Raw genomic sequence first — 9,967 nt, forward strand, 5'->3', positions numbered from 1 at the left:
ATCCATCCATCCATCCATCCATCCATCCATCCATCCATCCATCCATCACGGGGTCTCCTTCTGTAGTCCTGCATTATGTAGACCAGGCTGGCCTTGAACTCAGAGAGATTTGACTGCCTGTCTCTCAAGTGCTGGGATTAAAGGTCTGAGCCATCATGCCTGGCTGCTTTTTTAATCGTAAGAGAAAAATTGTGATTCCTTAATTGATTATTCCTAGAATATGCCAGTTGGAAGGCTTTGATAAAAAGAAGAATATCATTTAAGGAATGAAAGAACCCGAAAAGATCCCAGTGAAAGCTCGTGGTTCCTGTGGCTTACACAGTCTTCAGGCCAGCGTCTTCAGGGTAGTGAGTGACACAACACTCACTCCCTCTTATTGTTGTCTCTGTGTCTTTTATCTGTTTTGGTTCTTACAACTGGAACTTAACTGAATTTGAATAGGTCTGAATTAGAGTTTCTAAAAATTAGGGGGAAATTGTGATAGATCTTTTGCAATCGTTCTGAATAATCTAGAAGGGGAAATTCAGACTACTTAGTGCCTTTTCTTTACTTGGATAGTACGCTTGAGGAGACTGTTGTAGAATCGACAGAACTAAAAGCTAATAGAGGGGCTGGAGAAATGGCGGAATGGCTAGGAATGTGTACTCTGTTACTCATCCTCTGCAGGGCCACAGCTCTGTTCCTGGCATCCACAGAGGGTGGCTCAGGACAGAGCCAGCCGCCTGGAACTCTAGCTTCAGAAGATCTGATGCCTTCTTCTGGTCTCTCTGCATACCTGCACTCAGTATGCACAGCTGTGCACACAGATACGTGTGTTCATAATTAAAAACAAACTCTTGAAGATAGCCTAACACAGTTAAAGCACCTTATTTCCTGAACAGCAGAATTCAGTAAACTGATGGTGTCGGGGAGGAAGACAAGTGACACGCATTTTAAATGCGTTTTTTTTCTGTCTGTTTCCAGTCCTACTTTGTGACAGACTACGACCCGACCATTGAAGACTCCTACACAAAGCAGTGCGTGATCGATGACAGGGCAGCCCGGCTGGACAGTAAGGAACCTGATCTCACGCTACCTCTGAAATGCCCTGGCTTTCAAGGGTTACGTTTGATGTTTCTCAGCTTAAATTGTATAACTGAAATATTAGGGAACCTTGACTATAAGCTTTTCATTGGCCTCCCCTAACCCTCGCTTTATTTGGGATCAAACAGCAGGCTTTGTGCATGTTTGGCAAGGCCTCTACCTCTGAGCTAGTCCTGGCCGTTTTTTTCACTGTCATTGTTTTAATAGATGAATCTGCATATTTGGTCAATTTAAATATTCCTCAGCAGACGGAAAGTAAAACAGCAATTTTTTTTTTTTTTGTTGTTGTTGTTCTGGTGAAACTGATGTTGTTATTGTAATTTGTTGAAGTGTGTTTTATTGGGGACAGTTGGAAGAAACATCAGGTCTCAGCTCTTCATGTCTTTTGGCAGAAGTAGCCATAGAGAGATTCAGTATTTGTAAACTGGAAATTTACAGTTTAGAGGATTTAAAAGTAACTATTCCTCCCTACTGAAGAAAACCGTGTTGTTTTATCTAGTAGAAAGATCAAGAAATACATTAAGTTTGGGGAGGGAGAAAAGGAGAGAGTGGGAGAGAGACAGAGAGAAACAGAGACAGAGAGAGACACAAAAAAATAGAGAGACAGACACACAGAGAGATAGACACACAGAGAGGCAGACACAGAGAGAGAAACAGACATACAGAAATACAGAGAGAGAGAGAGAGAGAGAGAGAGAGAGAGAGAGGCACAGAGACAGAGTGAATCAACCATAGTTGTTAAGATTTACTTTTATGTGCATTAATGTTTTGCCTGCATGTATGTATGTGAACCACATGCCATAAAGGCCTGAAGAGGGTCTCAGATTCCCTGGAACTGGAGTTACAAGCAGTTATGACCCACTATGTAGATTTTGGGAACAGAACTTGGGTCCTCTGGAAGAGCAGCCAGTGCTCTTGATCGCTGAGCCATCTCTCCAGGCCCAATCTCAGTTTCTTGATTGAACTTACAGAGACATCTTTTCCAAGATCTGTACACGGAGAAGATAAATAACCAAGTGATTTTAGAGTTGATTTGGTTCCATCTGCTTGGCTGTGTTTGATATTTTTAACCTTGTAATTGGTATGCTAATATATTCTAGCCACAAAGTCAATCTGTGCGATGAAGATAAACTCTGAAACTGCCTGCCATTAGAAGATTATGTCTGCCTCTGGTGCTAGGAATGAAATATTATGACAGGGATGCCATTGACTCTCACATCAAATAGGAGGCTCTGTGGAGGACCTGGTGACGGGGCTGCCCTTGTGGGGAGGTGATTTAAAACGTGAAAACAGTCGGTTTTCTTTGTGTTTTTTTTTTTTTTTTCTTTAGTTTTGGATACAGCTGGACAGGAGGAGTTTGGAGCCATGAGAGAGCAGTACATGAGGACAGGTGAAGGCTTCCTGTTGGTCTTTTCAGTCACGGATAGAGGCAGGTTGGTGCTATTAAAATGTGGGGTTAAGAGAGCAACAGAACCAAAATATCTGGGCGCAGGGGTCTTTCCTGAGATTGATACTCCAACCAAGGACCATGCATGGAGATAACCTAGAACCCCTGCTCAGATGTAGCCCATGGCAGCGCAGTATCCAAGTGAGTTCCCTAGTAATGGGAACAGGGACTGTCTCTGACATGAACTCTGTTGCTGGCTCTTCGATCACCTCCCCCTGAGGGGGGAGCAGCCTTACCAGGCCGCAGAGGAAGACAATGCAGTCAGTCAGTCCTGATGAGACCTGATAAGCTAGGGTCAGAGGGAAGGGGAGGAGGACCTCCCATATCAGTGGACTAGGAGAAGGACATAGGAAAAGAGGGAGGAAGGGTGGGTTTGGGAGGGAATGAGAGAGGGGGCTACAAGTGGGATACAAAGCGAATAAACTGTAATTAATATAAAAAATTAAAAAAATTTAAAAATGTGAGGTCATTATGATCAAAAAACATTGTATACATGTGTGAAAGTGCCCTATAGAAATTCACTGTTGTGTAGAATTAATATAATACTGCTAATAAAAACTTGAATCAGCAGTGCTAGGCTCTGTCTAGATTGCTACTTTATGGAATTAAAATTTTCATTCTTTTTTACAGTTAGAAAAATGGCAGTACAATAATAAATGGGACACAAAATTCACTGAATTTAGATTCTTAGCATAATGTATTTATTTATTTTGGTTTTTTTATTTTTTTATTTTTTTAGTTTTGAAGAAATTTATAAGTTTCAAAGACAGATTCTCCGAGTAAAGGACCGTGATGAGTTTCCCATGATTTTAATAGGCAATAAGGCCGACCTGGACCATCAGAGACAGGTGAGGAGGAAGCAGTTCCCTTGAAACAATAGCGTGCCCGCGCTCAGACGCCTGCGCAGCACACTGAGCGCAGCGTGTGGAGGCCAGCACCCTGCCTCTCACAGGCCTGCCTGGGTAGAGTGTGAGGACAGTTTGGGGGAAGTTATATTCTCACGACTTCACTACAGAACCCAAGAGAAAGCTCTCTCTACAAGCCTACACATATCTGCATTAGTGCCAGGCTCATGTGGTTTCTCGGATAACATGTCATCCAAGAACATGTTAAACTATGTTTAAGATACTTTTTTGTCCCCCTCCTCTTCCATCTTCTTCCCTCTGCTCTTCTTCCCTCCCTCCCCTCCTCCACCTCTTCCCTACCTCTCTTTCTTAAAGAACATTTAATCAGCTTTCTTCTCTAAGCCAAAAAAAAAAAGAGAGGAAAAAAAAAAAAAACCCACATTCATTTTATAACAGTGATTTAATTTGTCAAACTCTTGTGAAGAAGTCTCACTTAATTATGTCTCCCTGCCCACTTCCCATTTTCTTGTTTTGACATAGGGTCTTGCTGTGTGGCCCAGGCTGGTTTTGAACATGTGATTCTTTGTCTCAGCCTCCCAACTGATGACATCACAGGCCCATGCTGCCATGCTTAGCTCACATTTTATAATCATAAAGCTACCTATACAAGCCCAACTTAACTCACTGCTAATTCAGTTAGCTTTATTTAAAGAGTGGCTGTAACATATAATATTACAGCATGGAGAGATACCCTCCTGCCTGTAAACTAGTCTTGCTGGCTAGCCTAGGCTGGCCTGGAGTTTGTAGCCCAGGTTGATCTCAAAAGGGAAATCCTCCTGCCTTAGCCTTCTGGGATTATAAGAATGCACCATGATGCCTGGTTTGGGATTTTTCTTTAGTTTAATTAATAAAAAACTGAATTTTCTTAATGCTTCACATCGGCCAGCTCTAATGCTAGTGACCTTCAGTATTAGTTTCTCTGGAACCATTTTGTTGAGTGTTGTCTACCATCTCTTTTTGGAATGAAGTCAGCTGTAAGTTAGTGCCAGCCATACTAACTTACTAACTTATTGGGAGTTCGCCTCTGTCCCACATCTAGAATCTAGCACTGAAACTGTCTCTCTTGCTAACAGAATATAAATGTTATTATTTAAACCTCTCTCAAGCATAATTGAGTGCTTGAAGCAAGAATAATGGGAGGTAAAAGCTGGTAACAGCAGAAAAGAGCAAGAAGGCAGAGCAGGCTTATGCGATGCAGTGTGGGAACCGGTTTGACCTCATTGAATATGTCAGTGAATTACAATGGAGACCATGAAGCCATGAGATAGCCTAACAGACGTGAAGTGAAGTCAATGGGGGAATGAAAGGGCAATGTAGAGATAGTTCTGAACGCAAATGGCAGAAGAGGGGTGTGCATAGAACAGAGAGTGAAGGAGAACAGGTCTCTAGATCTCAATGGAAAGGCAAATGGTGTCAGTGAATGAAAAAGCAGGCCCTGCAAGGCCTTAAAGACACACCCCCTGCTTAAAGTAGAAGGCTGGGGTGAGGTATACCGTGCAGGCAACACTGAAAGTGGAGTGGCTGTAAAGACAGCAGTTATGCAGATTTTAGAACCAGTGCATTTCCTGGGCCACAGTGATGGAGACTAATTCACCAAGAGGATTCAGTGGTCCTAGCCATGCAGATGCCTCACAACGGCTTCAGAAGTCCTGAAGTAAGAGTTAAAAGGGTCACAGAGAGACAAATCCCCTCACAGGGAGTGAAGTCGGAAGAAAATGAGGGATCGGAGGACTGCCGACCAGCTTGTTCCAGTGACCCAGCAGTCCACCCAATAGCACAGAGTTTGCATTATTTTGAAGAATGGGTCATAAAACAAGCCTCAGTAAATTTGAAGGAAGCATTGTCAGATAACACATACATTCTGGTGACAGTGCCATTGATACAGACGTTGGGAAATTGCCAAATTCCTCAACATATTTCTAACACTAAAAGGAAAATAAATAAAATATTACAAAGAATTCCGAATGCGGTGCAAGTTAGACTTATAGTACATCAAGATTTGTGGGGTGCTGCAAGAGATGCTATGTCACTATATTAGAATTCTAGAAAAGAAAAACGGCAAGTTAAAACCGTAGTGAGGAGGTAAGGGAAGTAGAGAGATTGTGGGACAATCGTAGAATGTGTGCTTGGTATGGGGAAAGCCCACAAAAACAACAACAACAACAAAAACAAAAACCCAAAGAAATAAGTAAAAACTCAACATAGCTTTTGTAAGGAAGTCCAAACTGGCAAGCCTCTAGCCAGAAAGATAGGCTCAGATCAGATCAGTTCTGTTTGTCTGTCTGTCTTTATCTGGCTATCTAGGTAACTACCTACCTACCAACCACACATAAACTTAATTAATGCATATGAAGCTCTAGGTTTGAGTCCCAGTGAGTGGAGGAGAGGACCACGCATCAGTATATGGAATGAAAGAGATGCCATCACTTTACAAGTGTGAACAGCATAAAGAAATGCTATAAAGAACTTGACATAATAAATTCAGTAAGGTAGAGACTGGAATGGTACAAACCAGCAAAGCTTCTCAAGATGCAAGTGGATTGGCCAGGTAATGTGCGTTTCTCAGATGCATTTGTCACACGTGCCTTCGATGAAAGTGTTAAACCCAGATGAATTCACTGGTGGGTCATACTAAACTCCTAAGGAAGGAATATTCCTTGTTGTATCAAACTATTCCTGAACACCAAAGAAGTGAGAACTCTTCTCAGCTTGTTTTTTGAAGCTAGGAATACTCTGAAACCAAAATCAGACAGACAGGAAAAATCACGGTGCGTTCTCTCTGCCGAGCATCCATGCAAAAATTCTTAACGAAATGTTAGCAAAACGAATTTAGCAGTAGGCAGTGTGCCCAGAAGAGCTTATTTCAGGAGTGGAAACGAGCCATCATAATTTATCATGTCAACACACTGAAAACGAAAAATCACACCATGATCTCAATAGAGGGAAAAAAACAATTGATGATATCTGACGTTTGTTCTCGATAATTCTCCTTATAGCAAGGATATTTGGAAATTTTGTTAAATTTTGGATAAAGGACATTTTTTTTAAAGATTTATTTATTTTATGTATATGAGTGTTCTATCTGCATTTACATCTGCCAGAAGAAGGACTTAGTTCACATTATAGATGGTTGTGAGCCACCATGTGGTCGCCAGGAATTGAACTCATGACCTTTGGAAGAGCAGACAGTGCTCTTAACCACTGAGCCATCTCTCCAGCCCAATAAAGGACATTTTTAATAAAACCCTACAGCGGCCCTCCCCTGACCCAAGATCAGGAGCACCCCTCTCACTGGGCAGTGCAGCGAGGCCAGAGAAACCAGCCATGGCATCTGCACCAGAAAGGAGCCCACCAAGCAATGTAGAAAAGGCTCCTGAGTCTACAGAAACTCAGATAATGTCAGGGTGTTTCCAGAGTATGAAGTGTATATACTAGTTATGACTGCCTTCTTACAGTGAACAGGAGTTGAAACGGTTGAAGAGAGAACAAGAACGGTGTGTTTTGGGGGGAGGGGCAAATGGGTCCCAAGAGCTTTTCTTCACATCTGACTTTTTCAGCCTTTCCCCAGGAGAGTAGTAGGATGCATGTTCCAGGAAACCACAACTTGAAGCTCTGGGGTTTATGCAAATATAAGTAAATACTGCAGAATGACTGTAGGAAAGGATTGCTTTTGGGATCCTTTGTGTTTGAAATGCAGAGGGTTAGTGATAATTAATGGCTTCTGCTTTACTGTTCTATTTATATCTTCCTCCCGCCCCCTCTCTCTGATCTTCCACAATCGTGGTCCTGTTCATCACTCGTACTTGCCACTCCTCTTTATGTACTGATGTGTTTCCTGTATACCAGATACTGGCCAAGACAACAAGGAGGTCCTGTGGCCTCAGAAGCCTGTGTCCTTCTCCATTCCTTCCTGGTTCCCTTACAGCTTTTCTGCCCTGGGCAAGCTAAGCCCATTTGCTCTTAAGGTCTCCTGAAAACCACCCCCTCACCCCCCCTTCTTTTTTAGCCATGGCTGGTTTCTTACTCTGCTGTTAGCTACAGAATCTTTAGGTCTTAGATCACTGCCCCAGATCGGCTCTCCTTCACCCCTTGATAGGCACCGTTACAGCACTTTCTATTTTCTCTTCCTTTAACATCACATCTAATGTTTTTGGTGTCATCTCCAGACTAAACCTTGAGAGTTAGTGCAGATGTCATTTGCTGGCAGTAGGGGTTGGTTCCAGTATCCCCCCATGGACATCAGAATCCTTAGATATGTAATAGTCCCTTTTAAACAGGAGCAGAAAATTTGCATATAACTTAATGCGTACTCTCCTGTGTATTTGAAAACATCTGTATATTCATTTTTGTCTAATATGGCATAAATGGTATGTAAACACTTGTTCTATATTGTTTAGGAAAAATGGCCAGATTAAAGGTAGCCATGCTCACTACAGTTACCATTCACCAGGGGCTGGTTTTATTTTATCTTGGAGATGGAGTCTCAGGTAGTCTCACACTGCTATGTAGCCAAAGATGGCCCTGAATTCCTGATGCTCCTTCCTCTACCTCCAGAGTTCTGGGATTCTAAGAGTGCACCAGCCTGTCCAGCTCAGCCCAGGTGTTTGACTTGCAGTTGGTTGAGCCCATGGACACTGCAGGTGCATTCTTCTGAGCTGTGCAGAGGTGGGCTTCAGATTGTGGTATCTGTCCATCCTTACGATGAGTCAGCCTGTACTCCAGGGGGCGTAGCGCCTTATGTATTTAGCCAGGCTTACACAGGCCCAGTGGGGCTGCTAATACTGTGCCTTAAACACAACTTACTGCCACCCATTTCAGGTAACACAGGAAGAAGGGCAGCAGTTAGCACGGCAGCTCAAGGTCACATACATGGAGGCATCGGCGAAGATCAGGATGAATGTAGATCAAGCTTTCCATGAACTGGTCCGGGTTATCAGGTAAGCAGGACGCGTGCCAGGCGTGCGCGCTAATGAAGGGCCACGCAGTGTTCGTAGTGAGAAAGAGGAAATTGTAAGGGGGAGTGATGGAACGAGGCACCAGTGCACGCTGTGGTTAGGTTTCAGTTAAACACACGGCATGTTCTAGGCACTTCCAACCCATAAAAATCTCACGTAATTATCTGAAGTTGAAGTAGGAAGAGCCTGTTAGGATTTTGAAAATAGTAAATGCTTTGACGGTAGTGATGACAGCCGCTAATCAAGTCTCTGTCAGACACTGAGCAACATTCTTTCAACATTAGTACGTTGATCCTACTACAACCCAGGCAGCCGAATACCTTCTCTATCTTCCCTTTCAGATAAGAAAGCAGTACAAAGAATTGAAACGACTTGTTCAGTCTCTCAGTCTTTTTTTTTTTTTTTTTGGTTTTTGAGACAGGGTTTTTCTGTGTAGCCTTGGCTGTCCTGGCCTCGCTTTGTACACCAGGCTGGCCTCTAACAGAGATCCACCTGCCTCTCTGCTGCTTCCCTGAGTGCTCTGCTGTCTTTGTTTCTTTTTCTTAAGTCCTGGGACTCGAATCCAAATCTCAGATTCCAAACCCCTGCCAGGCTAAGAGCAACCCAGGCGGCAGAGACTCCATCGTCTCTCAGGTGTTTGCTCCCCAGTAAGACATATATGCATGGCACTGCAGTCTGCAGAGAGTTGTTTTTGTAGATGGCGCAGGAGTCCTCTGGTTTAGGAAGTACTCGAAGATGAGGTCTGTTGTGTGTTGTACCTAGTAGGCTGCTCGTGAGTGGCTTTGGGTCCTTGGGGCCATTTGAGCCCCTTCCTGGCTGTCTCTGCTTGTCAGTTTTGATGAGCATGTGGAGTGGCCACTTGTTTGTTGTACGTCTCGGTGAACTGACCCCTGAGATGTAGGCTTGAAGGGAAGAGAGAAAGGCTGTGAGTTAGTTTGTGATGAGTTTCAGCTTTGCAGCATGGAAGCGTTCTGGAAGCAGACGGCAGTGACGGTTGTTCAGTAGGCATGGACCGGGCAGCACTGCACCGTAACTTAACCACGTTGACCTGGAGGGTTCTGCTCCCCACGCCCCCCCCCCACTTCCGTTTCAGTGCTTAACCGATGAAGCGGTTCCTTTGTAAAAATAATTACTACCTTAAGCAAATACGCATCTTTCCCCTTGACTCTCAAGAATGTTAGGTTCTCACCTGTCATTCAGCCAGGTGTGAGGATTTCTTATTTTTCAACTTCACAAAAATCTTGACTCCTCATAACAGTTGTGAAGGTTTTTGTATTCCCTTCTACAAACTAGAATCATGGAAGCCAATTAACTTGTCTAGCCCCGAATTTTTTTTTCTTTCTTTCTTTCTTTTTTTTTTTTTTTAACTAAGAGGAGTGAGAATTGGGTGCATCTCTAAAAGATAGTTTTTCATTGTCCTCAATGATGGATGTTTATTGCTAAGTATATCTTTTGAGTCCAGGGATTTCAACTTAGGAAGAGAACATATAGGTATCTGATTCTGGACTCATAGACATTTCTGTCTATTCTCGCATGAGGGCCTCACACATGCTTGGGAAACCGCGTCACCCTGCTCC

General features: G+C 43.2%; 1 protein-coding gene across 1 annotated transcript in view; it reads left to right on the plus strand.

Moving 5' to 3' along the window:
- The window catches only part of Rras2 (RAS related 2), a 67,768-nt gene that overhangs the window by 56,020 nt on the left and 1,781 nt on the right, over positions 1 to 9,967 (plus strand). Inside the window, exons 2-5 of the mRNA XM_055627546.1 lie at positions 964 to 1,051; positions 2,414 to 2,516; positions 3,270 to 3,378; positions 8,254 to 8,372. Coding sequence (XP_055483521.1) covers positions 964 to 1,051; positions 2,414 to 2,516; positions 3,270 to 3,378; positions 8,254 to 8,372 — 419 coding nt within the window. The remainder of the gene's footprint in view (positions 1 to 963; positions 1,052 to 2,413; positions 2,517 to 3,269; positions 3,379 to 8,253; positions 8,373 to 9,967) is intronic.

The sequence above is a fragment of the Psammomys obesus genome, unplaced genomic scaffold, assembly GCF_907164565.1.
Source record: "Psammomys obesus unplaced genomic scaffold, mPsaObe1.curated_primary_1811, whole genome shotgun sequence".
Lineage (NCBI taxonomy): Eukaryota > Metazoa > Chordata > Mammalia > Rodentia > Muridae > Psammomys > Psammomys obesus.